Genomic DNA, 22255 nt, shown 5'->3' on the forward strand with positions numbered 1-22255 from the left:
GAATCGACGCTCTGAGATTGGTCACGGGATTGGTTTTAGGTCCGGGGTTGAGTTCATATGCTTGTGCCAGGGAGTGCCGAAAGTCAGTCCCCATAGAGAAATTCTATGGGGGATAAATCCCTCACAATATTTTGCTAGGAGGAGGTCCATACAATCATCCCCCAAATGTCGATGCCTGTATGTGGGTTTCCGACCAAATTAACATCACATTAGGCCATTTTAACCAAAAACTACCAAATTTCGCCCGCTTCGCGCGCATTTATTCCGCTTTTGTACCATATTTCACTATTTTAGCTTGCATATGCCAAAATTTTCGCGCGCTTTGCTTCGCGAGTATCTGTACCATAAGCTACCATAAACTTATTTTGTTGCCAAAAGGTGCTGGGTTCACTATACTTCAAGAAAAAAAAACCCAACAATCTACACCACTGGATGTTATACGCGTATGTCCCTTCTCTTGCATGTTGTTTGAGCATAAGGCGACGAAAAAAGAAAACCCTGTTCTACAGATTTTGAATGAATGCCGACCCAAATTTCGGAAATTTCAGGAACCAATTTTTTTCTCAAATCGCAAATTATTTACAGATTTTGGTTATATTTTGGGTCATTTCCAAAAAGAAAAAGAAAAAAAAAAGGCCCACCGACCGACCCTACTTGAAAGATCCGTCCGCCCGTAGAACAGGGTTTCTTTTTTTATTTGTCGCCTTTAAACGGATTGATACCAATCTGTGATCATGATCTAAGTATTGTTACTCACTTACCTGTTGATTCTAGTACTACAACTTTAGCTGAGGGAATTTGTTTCAATACGGTGTATGCTGCTACTAAGCCCGAGAGACCAGCTCCTATGATCACTACGTCGTATACCTCAGCCATGATTGAAGTTTTGTCTTTTCACTTAGATCAGAAAATCTATGAAAATTAATAAAAATAATAAAAAGACAAAACGTAATACATAATACAGATCACTCACTAGGCCATTGAAGGCATCATAGATTAAATATTCGTTTCACACCCTTCCCTTTTTGGTAAAGTGAGGAGGGGGGTTAATTTTTTTTTTTTTTTTGTTTGTTTGTTTTGTTTTTTGCTAAATAGACCAGGTGTTTGTTTTTTTTCGTTTAATTGACAAAATACAAAAACACCGATTGTATCAGATTTCATCGTCTGCCAGGAAAACGTGTTTTTTTTATTTAACATTATGAGAGGTTAGACCCCTTAGAGTTCCACAAAAACACTTGCAAGCGATTCATGCTGACTAATAAACATGTTTATCAGCATTATCATATTACCTAGATAAGTATTAAAAACTTAACATTTAATTGAGAAACAAAATAGACTGATCCCAGAAAGTGAGGAGGGAGGTGGATGTGAAACAAATTAATGTTTTTATTTGGCCTTATAGATATGATTCACATTCTATGTTCACAAATATCACCCACTAGTACATGCAGATGCACACAATCTGCTTATCTTCCCTACATGACCCTGGAATCTTTATACATGGTCAAACACTATGGGAGTGACAACCAGGCGAGTAAAAAAAGGCGAGTTAAAGAAAAGGAGAGTTAAAAAGGTGTGTTACCCCACAGAAATAAACGTTTTTGTCAATTACCCTCATGAAGTAAGCTAAGGCGAGTCATGATAAAGCCATCAAGTCCCACTTGCGTGTTACGACAACACCACCAAGTCCCACGATCTCTGTGGGAAGGAGGTAACTCACCTTTTTAACTCACATTTTCTTTAACTGGCTTAGTTACCACTTCCAAATTGATAGAAGGATGATAATCTTGCCTCAATGTGCTGTTTCAGTTGAAATTCACACACCCCCTCTGGAAGACATGACCTTAATCTCCCACACAGGGGGTGTAGATTTAAAATAGAGTTACCTGAATGGGCGACTCCATTTGAAATCTACACCCTGTGTGTGGAAGATTAAGATCATGTCTTCCACAGGGGTGTATGGATTTCAACTGGAATAGCCCAATGATGATATATTTTGACAGATTGGTGCTATTAAGTATCAACCCCTATTCATTAGCACAGTGCATGTCCACTTCACATTACAACTGCCTAAGCGATTGTCTTTTTTTAAAGACTATTCTTGTTTTGTTTTGTTTTTGTTTTTTGGGTAGATGCTTCCTTTGTAGGGTCTATGTTCCCTGTGTGTATTGAATGCTTGTGGACCAAATGCCAGTAGTAGTAGTGACTAGTATCGTCCATGTAAACTCTAAATTGTTTACAGTTCTGAGTTCTGGTTTGCTGCCTGTGTCAGTGGTGTAGCCAGGATTTTTTCAAAGGGGGCTGGTGGTGGGGGTGGGAGTGGGCAAGACAAATTTCCAGGGGAGGGCAAACTTTGAAGAAAATTGTCAAAAATGGGCTCAAAATTACAAAAAAAGACCTCTCACAGGGGGCAGCTGCCCCCTATGCTACCGGCCTGTAATAACACAGAACCTGGAAATTCCAGGATTTGTGTTTTTTCAGGTCAGATTCAGGTGTCCTCATCTAGTGAAGGAGACTCACTATCTAATGCAGTCATTGAGTGAGAGTATTATAAAATCATGTGGATATTAACTTAATATCCACATGATTAATATTATTAAGTTAGGATTTACTTATATAACTGTAGTAAATCCCTGGGCAAATCAATCAGTAATCTATTAAATCTGACAGCTTCTGTCACAAGGTCTGTTACAGATGCAGTACATATATTATAAATCTTTGGAATACATTTTGAACCCCTTACGAAAATGCAAGCAATGAAAAATGTGTGCGGAAGCATGCAGCACGCGTGCGGCAGTGTGCAGCACACATGCAGATGTGTGCAGCATGCAAGCAAGGCCTGCTGGTAGCGTGTTCATGTGTGCGAACCAGCTGTGTGCATGCAGGCACCGCACACAAATATCCACCGCGCACACAATTTGCTTGCAGAACCTGCGTGCAGACTACCAATCTGTACGCAAATTACGTGCAGACTACACTTGTGTGCGGACTGTAGGACTGCATGCAAATTGCACGCATATTGCTGCATGCATGCAGGATTTCCAGATCACAAAGTTAGAATGCTGCACGCATACAGGGTTTCCAGAAGCAGTAAAGGTAAAATGCTGCATGCATGCAGGATTTTCAATGACTAATTCACCTTTACACAACTGACATCAAGTCACAATTTGGCAATGATCTAGAAGTGAAAATATTTAAATGTTTACAATGAATAAATAAGTTAGCCTTCGGACCAACCTTCAGACCAAGATTTTTGGCAGACCAAGAGGGAGGGGGGGCAAGCATTTTTGGCAGGCCAACAGGGAGGGGGCAATCATTTTTGGCAGGTCTAGAGGGAGGGCAAGCAAATTCTTGTTTCGATAGTTGGCATTTCAACTTTGGGCCAATGTTGGAATGCCATTCCTGTTTTGATAGTTGGCATTGAAACACTGGGCCAATGTTGGAATGCCATTCCTGTTTCGATAGTTGGTATTGCAACATTAGGCCGATGTTGGAATGTCATTCCTGTTTCGAAAGTTGATATTGCAACATTGGGCCAATGTTGGAATTCCATTCCTGTTTCAATAGTAGGCATTGCATCATTGGCCCAATGTTGGAATGCCATTTCTTTTTCGATAGTTGGCATTGCAATATTGGGCCAATGTTGGTATGCCATTCATGAATCAACAGTTAATTGGCACTGCAAAAAATCAAAACAAAATTCAACATTTTTATAGTGAATGTTATCAATATTCATAAAATGATGCACTTTGGCCGGTTTAGTCATCAAAATATTGCTTATATTAACTTAAAACACTTAATCAAATGTGTATACCCCAATAGCTCAAATGGTAAAGCATCAGACTCCCATGCAGAAGGTCCCAGGTTCAAAATCAGGTAGGTTAAGTTAGATAAGTGACTTGTATAAAATTAAGCTAGGCAATTTTGGTTCATTGTGAAATGGATAGCCAGGTTATGTAAGACTAATTGTAAGGACAGTATACACTGTTAACCATTATTTTGATTTTTTTCTTCATGATTTTGTCTCGCATATATATGGCCAGTACGTGCTACATGCATGCAGTGCACGCTAATGGATTTGCATGCTGCATGCAAACTGCACACGCCATGACCTGCACGCATGCAGCAAGCATCTGCACGCTTCCCTGCATGCGTGCCTCGTTCCAAATATACGCATCCGCGACGCTACCAACTGCACGCGTGCTGCATGCGGTGCGGCACGCAGCGCTGCTTGCATGCTGCATGCGTTCAAAAACTGCGTGCCATTTTCGTAAGGGACTTGACCAAAGGTTTTGCCAATGACATACATAATACTAGGATCCACAAGATTCTCATCTATCAGGGCACAGTTCTATAACCCCAATACATTTGCACATTCATTGAATGACCTTTGAAAAATTGGGTACAAAAACTTGTACTCTGCAACTTGAGGTCACGTTTTGCACTATGATTGTTTCATTGAGGTTATTGAACTATGCCATTGGGATGAGGCCATTGTGGTCCATAGTGATATGTACATTTTGAAATTACATCAGTCATCATGTGATGTTGTAGGAGTCGAGTCCTAGACTCAGACTCGGAATTGGATGTGCAGGACTCAGTCTAGGACTCAGGCAACTGGGACTCAAGGACTCCGTCCCAGTCCAACACAAACTATTTCCATCGTGCTTATCTTATATTACAAAAAGAGGGTACTAATGTTCTAAAGTATTTAAAGACACTTCTAGTGAAGCAAATTTAAAACCCCAATTCTGCAGAATGCCATGCCAGTTGTATAGTCGAGATTTTGAGAAAATTCATGACCACTACTATGTTGATTTTGTACTCAAACCACTGAATTTTAAATGAAAAATAATTATGAGCCCTCCAGGGGAGTACAATTTTCAAATAGCATGCCAAAATTGCCCCCCCCCTCTCGGCCTGCCAACTATTGCTTGCCACCCCCCCCCCCCTTTGCACAATGCACATAATGCCAAATTTGTGGGTTCCCAATTTACAAACTTATACATGGTCTAGATATATGATGCGAGTGTATCAAGCAGGAGACAGTTCTAGTTTGTAGTAGTTGATCATGATCATCAGCTATCACCATGCTTTATTGATTTAGGTCCATGTAGACATTTACAAAATCAAATTCAAAGTAAGTTAAATGTCTGGGTCATGTTTTAAAGCAAATAATGAATTAGAAAGTTGAATCCTAAATCAATAATTTCCAAGGTAGATACCTGCACCCTGGTGGTTGGCTAAAACACCAATTTTAAAGATACACACTCCTCAAAGGAATTAAAGGATCAAAAAATTTCAATTATTTCATCCAGATTATCTTGACCATACTTGTACCTAATCGAAATATCTTTTTATATTATGTGGCCTTGTCCATTTTTTTTTCTTTATGTGGCCTTGTCCATGCTCTACTAAACACTGTATAAAGTCTTGTCATGACTGTTTCATCTAGCACTAAAATTTGAAAAAAATTTAATGACATTTTTTTATCCTTAAATTACTTAGAGGAGTGTATATTGACAACTGAATTTAGCTAAACATTTTTAAACATTTGGAACATTTTAAAAAATGTTCAAGACAATGTCAGTGCATGATAGACAAAGCATGGTAGGTAATACCTACCATGGACAAAGCTGAATACAAAGCTTCATGGTCTGTGACTGTGAGTATCGTGCATATTAGTGGAATGTGCAACCACTGTAATAATACTATTGATTTTATGTAGTTTAATATTTCAGTATTAATTTTTTTTTTCAGTTCAGCAGTGGACTAGAACTGTGACGGTGCAGATGAGTTATAAAGTATTACTATAGGCCTACTATTAAAGTATTATAGCTAGTATTATAGCTATATATGACTGTTCATACATGTACTATAGAAGTCAACCACGATCGATCTGAAGCTCACAATGTAACTATTACTGAAGCAGACGCTGCATGACCACACTCACTCATGCACATAATTTATTAGCATGATTAGCAGCAATCTACATGTACGTTCCCTTCTTTTATGATGATCAATAATAATTAAAATCATTATCACAAAAACACTACAAATACATACAAGCTCATGACTGTGCATGGTGGTCCCGATGGTAGTGTTAGTGCTCAATGTTATTTTAACCCTGGTATCAATGCAATGGGTATTGGCAATGCAATACTCAACAGATTTACAAGCAGTTTTAAGCTTACCTACATGTAAGGATTCAAATCATATAAAACAATACAAATACAGTGTACATACCATTCACGTTCATTTACCGCAATCAGTATGCGCTGGAGCAACTTCTGATCTGGGCTTCTGATGTCAATGTGCAAATGCAATGATCGACACACACCCCTTCCACAGCTAGAGTTTACACACAGGGCACAGCTGATCGATTGTAAGTAACCTTTGACCCAGACACTTGTTTAGCCAAACTTCGGATGCAGAGGGCGCAATCAGATTTTTTCAGACTTTTTAAGCCCTGTTTTTTCCCCAAAAGCAAAAGCTCCCAAAAAGGACTCCGCCCCACAACTCCCACAGGCCTTTATGGGTTCTCCCAGATATGAGGATGGGGCCAGATACGCCAGTCAAGTCATGCCCGGCAAGTATAATATGATCAATTCATAGTGTAGATAAAAGTGACTGATTTCAAAAACCAAGCCACATGCCACTTCTCAAAAAGTGAACTTGAGGGGGAAGGGAGCAAGCAAAGGGTCGAAGGGGGGGGGCTATTGGCAATTCAAAGTTTTGGCACCGTCATTATGGGGTAGGCCTACAGTTTAAACAAAACACTCTCGGAAACGTTCCAATAATGCAACATTCTAGTTAAGATTTGAATAAGATTTCTCAACCCAATTATTATGACATGTCACCAAATGATCCCCTTTTACTTTTTTATTTATTTTTTTGTCACGTAATATAAATTATAATTTTGTTACAAATAATGGCAAATTATATTGTCTCAGAGTGCAAAGCTTAATATCAATATTTTTAGATGCAAGTCTCTCATCTCATAAACTATCCAATAATTCAAATTATTCAAACCTGTTTGCATCACTGTTCATCTTAATATCAATTTGAAAGAAAAAATGATTGCAATCCTTTTACTTTTTAATTTTAGATCAGCTCTCAACGAAATTCCCTCAGTTAATTTTTCAATTCTTTTACTCAATCCGAAGCAAACTTGTTTTGCTTTTTTTTTGGCACTGCTATCATGTTACGATGCCCAGATCTCACTCCGGGGGTGGGGGCTCAAGTGCCTGTCACCCCTTTTTTGAAGGAGTCGAATATTATACCCGATGACCCCTTTAAAAAAAAAGTTATACCGGGCCCCCCTTTTTTAGAATTGTATCATGAAAATGCCACAAAATAGTGCGGAAACTTTCAAATTCTCTAAGTTCATCAAATTTTTACTGTAAATTTAATATTTGGGAAATTTGGACTAACAAAAATTTTCTTGGATAAAGAACCTTTTTTCTCAATGGTTCCTTTAATGTTCTTCATGCTTAAGGTTCTACAAAGAACCCTTTTCTTTACAGCAGAACTTTTGTTGGTTTAAAAAAAAACTCTGTTGATTCTTTGTAGAACCAAAAAAAGTTATGTAGCCAAAAAAAAGGTTCAAAGTTGTAGAAGGTAGGCCCATAGGCCTACTCACAACGCCGGTACTGTAGGCACATACTCTCTAATTGTAGGAGTGAAAAACTCACACTCCCAAAAAGAGTGATTCACTTAGAAAGGAGTGAAATGTGTTTTTTTAACTTTAGAACCACTCAAAAAAGAGTGAAAACCACTCTTTAAGAGTGAATTTTAACTCTTTCAAGGAGTTAAATGAAGGACAACTCTAAAAACGTGTTGTCCTTCATTTAACTCCTTGAACGAGTTGGTTAGAGTGGTTTTCACTCATTTTTGAGTGGTTGTGAAGTTTAAAAAACACATTTCACTCATTTTTGAGTGGTTTTATAAGTGAATCACTCTTTTGGGGAGTGAGTTTTTCACTCTTTTACATTTAGAGAGATACGTGCATACCCGTCACTTCTGAAGTTGAGTACTAAACCCCCCCCCCCGTCTCACTGAACGATACCCAACATTATTCGAGGCTTCTCACCATTGATTTTGGCTTCTCACCCAATGGCCCCCTTTGTTGGCGCAAACCTCTCACCGAAAGAGCTGAGTTTTTCTCACCTGGTAGGCCTACACCCTGCACCCCTGTTGTGTCGATGCCCTCGGCCGAGAGGCGGGGAGGGAAGCGATTTGTTGGCAGGCCGAGGGGGAGGCGTTTGGAAAATTTTAGCCCCCCCCCCCTACCCGATCATAATTATTGCACAGCCCTTTTCACAAGTCATAGTTAAGGGTATAGACTAGGTATTGTTGGTCACAGCAGCCAAAAAAAAACCATTAGGCCAAAAAAAACATGTTTGTTTCCTGTAGCAGGTCTAAAAAGTCAAATGCAAAATGCGCTTTTTTATTATTTTATATTTATTTTTTTAAATCCATGCCTTGAAATGAACAAAAAAACATTTTAATGCGAATTGGAATGGGAATTTACAGTGGGTTTCTCTGACACCCACAAAAAAAATCATATTTCTTCATATTCAAGAATCATTTTCTGATCCCCTTTAAACCTGCAAATGAAAAAATGTATTTTAAAAAATGTGTGATATCTTCTCCCTGAGTAGTTTTTCACTACACGTGTTTGTGTAATGTGTAAATGTTTCTCCAGTAGTGTTTTATATTATTATTTTTTGCGATTTCCGGGTTTTTTTCTCCTTTTTAAGCAAAAAAAAAAAAAATAATCAAATGCGCAAAATAAGCCACAAAAATCAAAATATTATTGAAAAATAACACTTTGATGTTTTGCAAAACTTCATTCGACAAAGTCATATAATGTGTAACTTGCTTGATTTATTGTTGTTAATGAGTTATGTACGTTTTACAAAAATGTTGTTGTTTCCGTCCTCTTTACACCATAACTCAAGAACCATAGGACATACAAAAGTATGTGATATTTGAATTCTTCTACACACTCGCTATGAAATGATTAATGCAATTTTTGCCAAAGCTCACTACCATTCGCAAGATGCTGTGATCTACCAAATCGCAACAGTTTAAAATAGTTGCTAATCTTAAGATCATTAATTGCTGAAGAACATGCTGGTTTTGGATTTGGTCGGAGCACTACTGAATAATATATTTAATCTAAGAATCCTGTGAAAAGTAAAAGTTATATTGCGAAAAATAACCTAACTCAAGATATTATTAATCTCTTTCATCACCAGAAACACCTCATACATATTTTCCTGGGTATGATTAGGCAAATGGTCACTAGAGGGGCATGAAAACTCGGGGGGGGGTACTCAGTACAAATGACCATACGGGGACGTGCCGCAAACATGGGTAGCATTTTCAGCCTTCTGGTATATCAATGGCCCCTTTTTCAAAGCCTATTTTGGTATATGAATGGGTCCTTTTTTCAAAATTTTCTCAATTTTTTCGCCGGAAAACAGCCCAATTTTTCCTTACTCTATGTAAAAACTAAGACAATTTTGGGTAAATTCGGCCGAAAATTTTTACTTTTGGTATATCAATGGGTCCAAATTTCTTGAAAAATTGGTATATTTATGGGTCTACTTCCAAAATCTCAGCGGCACGTCCCTACCAAAACCAAACTTGAGTACCCCCCGGGTGAAAACTAGCACTGAAGCTCTCATTGATTTTTCACTGGAGCTGGAGTAGATAATGACAGTTTGGTTTGAACGACATTTCTATATTATCAATTAAAGTGGTCTCTTTGTAGCGGAAGAACGATTACGTAAAAAGGAGAGAAAATGATAAAGAATCAAGGTCTTTTGTCAATCAGAATTCATCATCACGGAATTAATCGCACGGATGGTCAAACGCTCAGGGAAACTGATGTAATAATGTGAAAATCAAGCAGCTAGAATGGTCAAAAATTTACAACTTGTCAGAAGAGTGAGAGATGCAGCTATTAACATCATGATACACCATTGCTTATTGTGCATTTTGACTCTGCAAAGTATTATTCCAGTTTCCTCAAGTAAGTAAGATAACTTGTATTGGTCCACAGAAATGCAAATTGTTATTCTGAGCATGGCACATTTTTTCACCAATGTGAACGTGCGATGTTTACGTAAAAAAAATAAATAAATGTAGATATTTATATAGCGCTTTATGGCGTAGCCTCACAGCGCTTTACATTTATCCGCCGTCATTAGAATATGTCGGAACCACGTTTGCAGCCTACAAGTGGCGCAGGGTCCATCAGTACAACGACTGTGACTACCTCTAACGGCTTCCCATTGCACCTGGGTGGGGTGAGGCAAGCGAGGCACTTGAGCGCCTTGCCCAAGGGCGCAACACAGTGGTGGGACGGGGAATCGAACCCACGCACGTCGAGCAATCTCTCGGATTATTTATTTGCAAACGTGATGTTGGTAATGATTATCTCCACTGAATTACACTAACAGAAGAATAAGTTGGTAAATCAATTCGTGGAATACCGTAAAAACTCGATAGTTAGCATTATGTGCTTAATACTATCAAGCGCTTTTGAAAACATGAAATTGTACCAAAGTCCGGCGAGCATGAAATCAGGTTGAGACACACATTTGCAGGTTTGCTTGTTCGTATTTATTTATTTAACTATGTGTATTGATGATTAGCTCCACTTTTATGGATGGGGCTCTCCGTGTTTGCATGTTTTAAAAGCGCTCGATAGTAAGCACATATGCTAACTATCGAGTTTTTACGGTAGTCCATTAGGTTCCACTGCCTGGACAGGAATTCATCATGTCTGGTCTCTTTTTTCAACCAAATCGACGGTGATAACACATGTAGTGAGCTATCAAACATTGAACCACACAATTTGCCTCAGGTAAAACTCACTTGCTGGGAAATAAACACCACACACGGTCATTCTATGTAACGCATTGACCCATCTGTGTCATTTACTGCCTCCAACTATAATGGTGGCCTGGTAATCTGGTCACCTCACACAGTGTCATCGCCCCGATATCTTCATGGCAGAAATCGCCATGGTAGGTTGAATCCACCGTCAGGCATGGCCATTTTGTTCCGACCTGTTTAATAGTTTTGAGAGACGCATAATGGGCCGAAGGACATCTGACTAAGGCTACTGACAATAGCCCGTTGACTGACCTTGCTGTATGTGAGTGAGCATGGTACGCCATAGGTCGTCATCTGCTTTTAGACTACCCACGATTGGCCTATACACTGCGCTATATAGTTCGGCAGATATAAAATCGGAATTATTGTCAGTTTTTGAGTTCAAGACGCAAGCTTCTTTCTCAAGACGCAAGCTAACGACTATCATATCTGTTCAATACATATATTCAAGTGCAAGGAACCACATCTGGTTTCTTTAGACGAAATCAATTACGAGAGATTTTCATCATTTTCTACCCCGGTATCCACAAAGATTTTCGTCTGAATATCAAAATCGTGCATAGCACATTCACCTGTATCGATCCCGGGTATTGATTTTAGTATCTCTGCTGTACCAAGTAATTATTAGCCAGGCGATGTCGGTGTGCCTCATTGACAGATACTAACCCCAGGAGGGAGTTCAGGTTGTGATCAATTCTGTTCAGGCAGTGGGACCTAATGTGCAGAAAATTGTGAGAAATCGCGCAGAATTCTACTAAATAAGCAAACCAGAGGTCGCAGGTTCGAATCCCGCTTCTGCCAAATATTCTTTGCTCCCCATCATTACCTGGTCAGTTTATCTACTATCAGTATTACGCCACGTCTTCATTGACCCCCTCTACTGTCACAGTTTGCCTTCAACCGCTTAAATTGCCACAAAGTTATAATAGAGGTTGATGCATTTAAGACATGAAGAATAATCGAAACCTGTATTTTTCGTATTTCATAGCTACCAAATGCCAAAATGCATTGGGTATGTATAGTAGGACGATCACCGCAGAACAGATGGAAGCTTCGACGCACTCAAATCGTGTAGAGAGAGCACGTCTCAATAGTACCCAGGCATGGAGAGCACATGAAGATGACATGGACCCATGGTTTCAAATTGACCTCATAGAACCTGTTTATGTCAGTGGTCTATCAACACAAGGTAATCCACGACCGAATGAAGTTGAATATGTGATGGAGTACAAGATTGGATATAGCTATGATGGAATACAGTGGCAGAATATCACGGATGAAGATGGTGTTGACGTGGTAAGTTTGAGAAACCAGATAGCAACTAACTTGTTAATAAAAACTCCCTTTAAAAGGGAAAGCCAGCCTCAATGTAGAAGAGGTCTTGTAATTTATAGTTTTGGTCAATGTGTGGCTTTATAAACTAGTTGTGGCCTCTTATGTTAATCTGTTTTTACGCCCCGTAGATTTTACATTTCGGAACTTGCACTTTGTACAAACCTTTTCGTTCGTTCGTTCCTACACAGGTGAATGATCATGAAAAGAGAGTATCGCACGAGTATATCGTGCGGAGTAAATACCACAATTGTGTGCAGAGAATGTATTAAATGTTTGTTCAAGTTCTTCGCAAATTGTTCAAGTTCTTCGCAAATTGCACTAGTTTCATTTGTAGTTTGTAGACATTTTTTTATCCTACACCCCTTCATATTTGCATATGAAAATATTGCCTGTACTCATTTGTCACCGGGGTTAGGCTGTAGCCTAGGGATGAAATCAAAACTCGACCGGTGGTTGACCATCGGTTCCGCCCAGTTCCGTCCGGTTTCCATTGTTTAGAACATTGTTTTTTCACGTGAGGGGACCGTGTTCGGGAAATGAATATCTCAAAGATGCTCTGCGTTATAGAGAAGCCAAATATACGTTACTATCATCTTCAAGGTATTAATTGAAACATGTGTTATTCCTATTCATATACAGATATTTCCTGGGCATGACGCAGTTACCGATCGTAACAAAGCAATACTTCGACAATTTTCACGTCCAGTTAATCTAAGGTTCATCACCATCTATGTAATATTGTGGGAAGGCACCCGCTGTGCACTTCGATTAGAACTTTATGGATGTGACGGTATGAAACGTCTTTTAACTTATAGATTAACACTAGTTATATATATTTCAGTAACTTTTATCATGGAAAAATAGGATTATTATGGCATTGAAAGAGCTCAATTCGTCTTGGTTAAAAGTCGGTTTGCAAATTGTCTTCTATTCGTAAGTTCTCCATTTCGATATCCCTCAACTTTTAACTGTAGACGATTTATGTGTAGACGATGGTAGAGCCATTGAACCATTCGGATTTCTTTCAAAAGCATTTTAATAACCCTTGACAATTCCATTTTCGTTTCTCTCTCTCCGTCACACTTAGTGTTACCTACGTCGACGATACCTTCACCTGATAGTACCAGTACGACTAGTCCGATGAGTGATCTGTCGTCAACGATTACACCGATTCGTAAGTACCTGAAAGCCTTTTTGTATTGCTAAGAAACTACTTCTTTTATATCATTTCAGTGCGTGACATCTCTTCCCATTGACATCTGTGAATTCGAATTCCAGTAATTCCTATGAGGTCGAGGTAGCTCTGCATCATGTCAAATCAATTCGACAACATCCCTTTGCAACTCGGCAGCTTTAATAAGTTTAAATGGCATCTGGATAATGTATAACAGAGCATTCACAGCCAGAAAAAAAACCCGCAGTGATTTTTTCACAGGCACAACGCCTAGACGTTGATCCACAAGCCTCAACACACTTTACAGGATGTCGTTGACCACTACGGCCCACATCATTCCATAAACCATTTGACAACAGCACAGGGACTTTGCAGCTTCAAGAGCGCACACCCTAGCCATTCCACAAATGACCTTCGCAACCAGGATCAGCTCCCCATGTTTCGTACGGGTTACACAAAACAATTAGTAGTAAGTTCCTTGGGAATTTTAAGCTAATTCTAATTTTTCCACGAGAGCGTACTAAACCACCACCAGGGTTTGGACAGGCAACCTCTCGTCTCGCACCAAAGTCGAACACCTTATGGATTGAGCTTACTTTACTCCGAACCTATCTTGATTCCAACGAAGAAGGGATCTACATGAATACACGGTCTGTTCAAGAACATAGTACGATTGCAGACCATCGCACCTGTGCACCTGATTTGCCATGTAATAAAATGCCCAAATAAGGGTATCCCACTCAAGCGGCTAACTACAGAAGGACCAGCTTCTCCAGCACAAGGGCGACGGTATGCAATCGTATGTTATTGAACAGATTACGTTTTCATGTAGATCCCTTTCTTTGTATAGTGCTGAGAAAATGACCCGACCATTGCCCGGGACCATTGCCCAGGTTTTAGCATTGAGAAAGATAATCGAGGGAATAAGGGAAGGACTCTCCCATTGACAATAGAAGGCATTTGACGCGGGACATCGTAAACACATGTTTGACATCCGTGCAGGAGTTCTTCAGTGACAATTTGTCTCGGCTTTTCACCTATCACTGTTCTGGACTATGCTTTAGGCCGCGCCAAGAACAGGTTTTACGTAAATGGGCCAGGCGGTGGCGGGTGCGATATCGCCCTTTTTGACGTCGCCATTGGATTAACACATAATCATGAAATCTTCACAAACAATTCTAAATTTGTTATGTGGTGTCAAAGCAAAATTATCTTGACCGTTGGGGTACGACATTGTACCACACTGTAAGTATGTTGTTTTTCAATTTATAACTGCTAACCGTGTACTTTGAATGGGGCTGTCAGCCTTGTATTTTCGCCAGCCTCGAACGTCACGTGTTGCGTGACCTATATCGTCTGAAATGAGCCTAGAAAGTGTGGACGCCATCCAGTGTCCCCTTCCACGATCGATCTTGATTTTGCTGATGACATCGCTCTCTTTGCAATATCTGTAACCCTGGATACAGAGTGTAGAAACAGCATCCAATGCAGGTATGGTAGACCTGAAGTCCCGAAACTTAATGATAAAAAACACCACTCCTTCTTGGTCTTGCCCAATACCTCAAACATATTAAGAACGCCAAAGAAGTGGAATTGGAAAATATCAAATATTAAAATACCTGGGGAATATATTCCTGCCAGTAGGGAACACCTCACTTGATCTGTGTAACCTATAACGTTTTCCTTCTGTACTTCCTTAGTTTTTACTACAGATTCCAGATTGTCAGGAACCATGGGAACGGCTACCATTGCATCAGGTATATAGTGAGCTATTTTAACCTGGTGTATTAATTCTTACACTTTATATCAAATTTCATAAATTATTTTATTAACGGAGGCTTATTTTCAAGTTACATGATGCATATATTTCCCGATACGTTTAATTTCCATGAGAATATTGTTTGCCTATTGCAGGGTATGTTGCTGCAATTGTCATTGGTGTTGCAGTATTGCTGCTAGTATTGCTATTGGTGGGAATATGGCAACGAAAGAGGTAAGTACTGTAATAGGAGTAAAATAGTACGAACCTTTTTGCACTCGCTATACGGATCGCTATACTATACTCGGGCCAAAACCTGCTCTCCAGTAGCGTAGCAAGAGCCTCGGGGCCCATGGATAAGGAGCAGTGCGGGCCCTTTTAACACCCCCTTTATCAGCCCAGTTACGATCCTTATTTTAAGATAAGGTATACCTGTTACGAGTCGTTAATGACTCAAGGCCAAAACACCTTTTACCCAAATTCACTTCAGAATTCATAATAAAACTTACTGTTTGATTAAGTTAACAATATCTGAATCTTTAATCAAAAGTAAAGTATGATTTAACAATTTTGTGAGCGAACATAAATACATTCAATCAGTCATAATCAATCAAGTACACTATGATTAGTAATGTTACTTAGCCAGCAGCCTTCTTCTTATTGTTGGTAAAATGTTCTGATGTATAACCTGATTCACTTGTCCTACGAAGATCACTGTTCAGCGAAGTCCACTGAAGGCTTTTATTTCCTTTGCATATAAAATCCTCGCACAGATGACATATCTCCTAAATGGTGCTATTTTCACCTTTCATATAATTCCTAATGGAACACAGGCCTGCCTCGCATACAGTCCCCATGTTTCCACTTACATTGACAGATGTGTTGTTTCATACACCAGACTTCAGCAAGTCGACAGAAGAATGTAGCTTCCTTTCTTAGAATTCTTAGAATATAAAGTCCTTCTTGGGCATTGTATGGCAGGTGACACATTCTTACGACAGCGGAATAAATGTAAAGCGCTTTGAAACACTAACATTTATTTTATCATTTATTGCACAGCTGTTATACAACAGAATTGCATGCGAAAACGCTCTTTTATGATTTTAACTATGACAAGACGTTTGTTTACCATGTTTACTGACTGGGGGTTAGGGACTGTTCACAAACACTTGTTGGAGGGGGGGCCTTATTCAAAAAAAATTCATCGCGAAAAATTTTCGGCCCCCTCCCCCTTTTGAGACCTCAAAAGTTTCAGCCCTCCCCTTTTTGACATGAAAATTATGGGTCAACCCCATAGAAAAGCATATAAACTCAATTTCCCAGCGAAATTTGTAGTCATTTTTTTCAAGCCCCCCCCCCCTTCGGAGGGTCACAATTTTTCAGCCCCCTTTTTTGCATCAGGCTCCCTCTAACAAGTGTTTGTGAACGATCCCTTATCTTTAAAATGATTCGTGATCGACTGCATTCTGCTTGTCATCTTGGTGAGAAAGGACCATGGTGCATTTCTTCAAATGAGATAACAAGAATGATGTGCAATTTAAAAAGCTATTAAATAACTATTATAGTTATTCTTACAATGTGTTTGTACTTTTTTTAATGAAGGCGCAGAAGAGAAAAGAAAAGTGCAAGACCAGGGATGCAGTTTGTTGCTGAGCCATACGAACTAACAGTTGAAGGAAAGCTAATCTCTCCTACCCCAAGAGATATTGGCAAGGCAGATATTAACGGAACGGGCGTGATATACCATGAAATAAAAGACGTACATAAGGAAGAAGAACATGTTTACTCAGAGGAGAAACAGGCTGAAGAAGAATTAGTTGTTATCTATGCTACATCCCCTACAGTGAAGAACCATACTGAAGTGGAAACCATGCACACGAACGAACACATTGGCAGACAGAAGCCACAGGGATATCAGAACGCTGCGAATACCTACGAGACCGTTTTTCCAAATAAAGATGAAGGCGATACAGAAATCAGCGCAAATGCTAGTAATATCCTGAATGAGTATTCTAATGTGAAAGGTGGTGTAGACGAAGACATTCCGGACAAATCTGACAATGCATACGAAAAACCTTTGGCGAACAATGACCATAATCAAATACTGCCTTCGCAGCAAGAGAGTCATATTGATAAAGCATCTTACGACAAAGAGAATACGCACCAGGACGAAGCAGATATTTCTACCAAATCCACGCATCGGTACGAATTAGTCCACCCTTCAAACGAGATGGATGATGAATGTTCGAACAATGACCATAATCAAATACTGCCTTCGCAGCAAGAAAGTCATATTGACAAAGCATCCTACGACAAAGAGAATACGCACCAGTACGAAGCAGATATTTCTACCAAATCCGCGCATCGGTACGAAATAGTCCACCCCTCAGACGAGGTAGATAATGAGTGTGCAAATCATGGCGTTAAGATATTTGACGATGAAACTTCTAGGAGACAATCTGTCAGTAATACTAATAGTGAGACTAATGCGACGGGACAAGACATTGGACGACAAAGTAGTACAGAAAAGGCTGGGTGGGTTGAGAATTCGATTTATACTACCGATCACAATGATGAAGGTTGGGAAAATAACGTCATATATGGACAAGAACACTGAACATATTGCCATTCAAATAGCGGGTACGAGTATCGCGTCGACGCGCACGCGCTAAAGTGTATGATATCGTGTCATATCACACGGGTAAGAACCAATAAAATTGCAAGATGATTCCCAAGTGTTTAGGAATAAGAATAGTCATTCCTGCAATTGTATTGGTTCTTAGCCGTGTGATGTGGGGTGATATGACACGGTATACCACGGTTCAGCGAGTGCGAGTCGACGTAATACGCGTATTGAACCAATTGGAGTCGCATAGCAATAACGGGACTGATCGATTCTAAGCCATAGGTAATTCCTTGTAAAATGATTAAATTTGATTAAAATTGGCGTAAAACAACTCATCTTCACCTCGTTGTTTTACTTAAAATAAGTGTCGCCGGCCGTGTTATATAAGACGATAGATGCACGACAGCGGTTGAAAACAATACCTTTATTCTTTAAATAATATATGTAAAATCATTATGATAGAAGAAAGCTCATACCGTATGCATTTTGCATAATAGAAACAATGCACATAAGTAATTAAATCAATTTAAAAAAAATAAATTTCGGTGTTTTATATAGCGCCTTTTCCCAGATCTTTTACAACAATTTCGAGTTCAACTGAATGCGTTCATCATAACATATTTTTTATTTACCCTTCCTGGGTAGAGAGAGGCAAAGTGATGTAAAGCGCCTTGCCCAAGTGCACAACACGATGGCACCGCCTCGGCTCGAACTCGCACCCCTTCGATTGCGAGGTAGAGAACCCCCCTCGTCTACGCCACTGCACCCATTCCCCCAAATTCAACCATCCCTGAAACAAGTGGGCTAAAATTTGCATAAATATCATTAATTTGGTTATAATCAAGTTGAATTTCGGTCTGTACCCAGCAAACACAAAAACGTTTTTAAAACGTTTTAAATAAGTTATATTTTGGGTTTTGGTTTAGGTAAAAACTTTATAATAACATTAAAATGTCGGGTTATATAAAGGTTATGAAATCGTTTTAAAAACGTTTTGTATGAAAACACACTACAACAATATTTTTAAAATGTTTTCGAAATGTCATTGTAAACTATTTTGGCCAAATATTTTGTCAGCACTTAAATAACATTATGTTAAAATATTTGCAGCCAGCAAACAAAGAAATGTTCTTAAAATGTTTTTTACAAAACGTTTTAATAACATTTAAATGTCGGGTTATATAAAGGTCGTGAAAACATTTTAAAAACGTTATTGTAAATATTTTGAGCAAACATTTTTTGCAAAATATTTTTTTATTTTCATAATAACATTCTGTTTAGAATGATTTGTACCAAGTTTTCAAAAATGTTTTTGGAATGTTATTAAAACGTTTTTATGCCCTTTATATAACCCGACATTTAAATGTTTTCTGTAAAACATTTGTGTTTGCTGTGCAGTAAATTACCAACAAATGTTTTTTAATGTTATGAAATCGTTTTATACCATTAATGTACCCTTTATATAACCCGACATTTAAACGTTATCTGACAAAATTTTGTAACCTTTTGCGAATGATGTTTTGTATTTGCTGGGATAGTCTTTTAAATGTCTATTTATGTTCATATGCAATTTTGTAAAGTTCGCATTATTTTGACAATCGGGTTCATGTTTAGCGTGACGTCACAACGTATTGTGTTATTATTGCAAGGAAATTGCCTAAAAAGGAAAAAACTGCCAAGCTGCGGGGTAGCGCTTAATCAGAACGGATTATATGACAAGGCTTCCCGATTTGTGCATGTCATCTATAGCAAAGAGATATAACAAAAATTGAAAAGGCCTAAAGGCCCATTGTTACTGATACAATTTGTTTAATTCATTCAACAAAAAGTTGCTTCATAGTCAAGTGCACAAATTTAAAGCCATTTTGTAACATTTCCTTAAGTAATAGTATTTCTTTTCCACTACTGTTTCACTGTCAGATATGTCCCCGTTTAATTTTGGCCTCAACAGATGAGACAATACTAAAGAAAATCGCTATTTTTATACCAGTGCATAAGTCGCCAATCCGTGCCACTTCGTCGAACGTGACTGACGTCGATCCTTTTAATCCCGCACCATCAAGTGAATCTGATTTCATTGTTCCTATGATAAAAGGTATTGCTTCAAACACATTCTACTACAAAGCCATTTGGGCTGGAATTCACTCCCATCAAACATCAAGGGATTTCCTACCAAGTCTGCATTTAAACAAAGTGTCGAACTACATCTAGCCAGCAACTCTCTCAGTCAAGAGATGTCTGATTTCATTGTGTAGGCATTTTTTGTTTCCCTTTTGTTCTCTCATCTTTTCTTGGGACCCCATCGGAGCTTGCCTTTTTTTTACGGGCTTAATGGGTTATCCCGGCTTATAATTTTTTGTCTGTGTGTCCTGATCCCAAATGGCTTTGTGGCTGATTAAATTAAACTTTAATTAATTTGTCACTAATTTGATGTGCTTTGCAATGATTTTTCTGTCTCTATCATTTGTTTTTGTATTTTAATGATCTTGTCAAATAAAAATAAACAAACAAACGCACAGTGTCGCTTTGCGGCGTTCGACTAATATTACGATCGTAATAAACAGCTTATTCAGTCGTTTTACTAAAAATCTCGGATTTTGTCAAAACTACAGCACCCAGTATTGATTTTGCAGGGTATTAGTTTACTGAAGTAGAATTTTAGTAAATATTGAGGACGTCCTCCTCAGCAAATGTCATAGATATTTAAGGGATCTGGAATGAGCGTTTTGAGCGTTTCGACAGTATTGTTTGTGGGACATGAGAGCACATCAAACATATCGAATTGCATTTTGAATACGAAGAATGTCTTTCTGATATCAAATAATTTTCATTTTTTGAAATTCACGATATAATACAAATTTTATGACAAATTATTAAAATTTGATATTTTTAATCATTTGCCATAAAATGTGTGTTACATTGCGAATTTCAAAAAATGTCCCACAATAAATACTGTCCAAACCTTCATACTCCATCCCTTAAGCGTTTTCGGTTAAACACGAAATTATGATCAGATCAGAATTTTTCAGAATTTCCGACACATGTTGCTTCGATAATTCGAATAGCAATTTTCTTCGTTTTTACTTAATTTGTTTGGCTCGAAATTAAAAGGGGACAATGTGAACAGTAGCTATCAGTGAAAACTAACATTTAAGGGATCTAAAATGGAGCGTTTATTGCGTTTCGACAGTATTTTTTATGGGCCATGAGAGCACCTCAGACCAATCGATTTGCATTCTGAATACGAAGCATGTCTTTCTAATATCAAATAATTTTAATTTTTGAAAATCACAATATAATACAAATTTTATGACAAATTATAAAAATTTGATATTTTTCAAATTTTGATATATAACAGTCCTCGAAGTAAATTATATAAATCTAATGATATATTCTTAAAGTGTATGTAGCAGGGAGGAAAAGCCGACGGTCAATTGAAAATTTTATTTAATTCATACCCCAGCCCTTAAATAGGAATCTATTCTTTATGCCAATCACTTATTATTGCTTTAACTAGTAATATACAGCACTAATTTGTTTGAATTAAAGAAATATTACCTTGTTTTGTCAAATGAAACGGGTAAATCCAATCCATTAGTTAGCTCTAACTGTCAATTGTAAATTGTAATTTTTGGTTAATTTTTTGGGCAAAGAGTCAAAAACACGTGTTTTAACCCTAGAACTACCGATCCATATATTTTTGTAACTCGGACTACGAAGAGGGGGGTTGTTGCAACCCCCATAATTTTCAATTATAAACGTCATGTACCGATATATTTGATACTAATGTATAGCTATGGATTACCTCTATCCAGTGACACCAAAATAAGTACAAACATTCCCCACGTAATGTCGCTGTGACGTCATAATGTGAGGGCGCCCATGCAAATTTGGGAAATTCGGCCCTGTTCTGGCTATGCACAAAAGTATAGGCACAGTTTAGATGCTGTAATGCTTAGATTTGTGCCAAGTCTAAGAATTTTGAGACTACAATTGCAAGAAAACATGCAAAATTTCATATATTTTGGGCCCATTTTCCCTCAAATTGCAAAATTGTACTTTTATTACCAGTTACAACTAATTAAAAAGATTAGGATTAATCTATGTTTCATTTGGCAAAACAAGATAATATTTTTTTTATAATTTCAATAAATTAGTGCTGTATTTTTCTGGAATATGGAATGTAAGTATTATAGAAATAGCCAAGTGAAATATGGATAAGACCAACGTAGGGGAAATCATTGTTTTGAGTCCTTTACTTTCTGTAAAATTAGGGACCGTTCACAAACACTTGTTAGGGGGGGCCTGATGCAAAAAAATGTTATCGTGAAAATTTTTCGGGCCCCCCTTTACAGGTCTCAAAAATGTCAAGGCCCCCCTTTTTGACATGAAAATTATGGGTCAACCCCATAAAAAAGCATATAAACTCAATTTTTCCAGGAAAATTTGT

At 38.3% G+C, this 22255-nt stretch overlaps 2 protein-coding genes across 2 annotated transcripts in view; one reads left to right on the top strand and one right to left on the bottom strand.

Annotated features, from left to right (window-relative positions):
• The window catches only part of LOC140136879 (amine oxidase [flavin-containing] A-like), a 31497-nt gene extending 25100 nt beyond the window's left edge, over nt 1–6397 (bottom strand). Inside the window, exons 1-2 of the mRNA XM_072158490.1 lie at nt 6247–6397; nt 762–912 (exon numbers count right to left, since the gene is read on the bottom strand). Coding sequence (XP_072014591.1) covers nt 762–876 — 115 coding nt within the window. The 5' untranslated portion in view covers nt 877–912; nt 6247–6397. The remainder of the gene's footprint in view (nt 1–761; nt 913–6246) is intronic.
• A 3394-nt stretch (nt 6398–9791) lies between these two features.
• LOC140138171 (uncharacterized) lies at nt 9792–18308 on the top strand. The gene is made up of 7 exons (XM_072160101.1): nt 9792–10042; nt 11900–12207; nt 12886–13036; nt 13334–13420; nt 15121–15177; nt 15335–15413; nt 16782–18308. The coding sequence occupies exons 1-7, from the start codon at nt 9928–9930 to the stop codon at nt 17794–17796; spliced, it is 1812 nt and encodes a 603-aa protein (XP_072016202.1). The 5' UTR covers nt 9792–9927; the 3' UTR covers nt 17797–18308.
• Nucleotides 18309–22255: the final 3947 nt, after the last annotated feature.

Source organism: Amphiura filiformis, chromosome 17 (assembly GCF_039555335.1).
Source record: "Amphiura filiformis chromosome 17, Afil_fr2py, whole genome shotgun sequence".
In the NCBI taxonomy this organism is placed as follows: Eukaryota; Metazoa; Echinodermata; class Ophiuroidea; order Amphilepidida; family Amphiuridae; genus Amphiura; species Amphiura filiformis.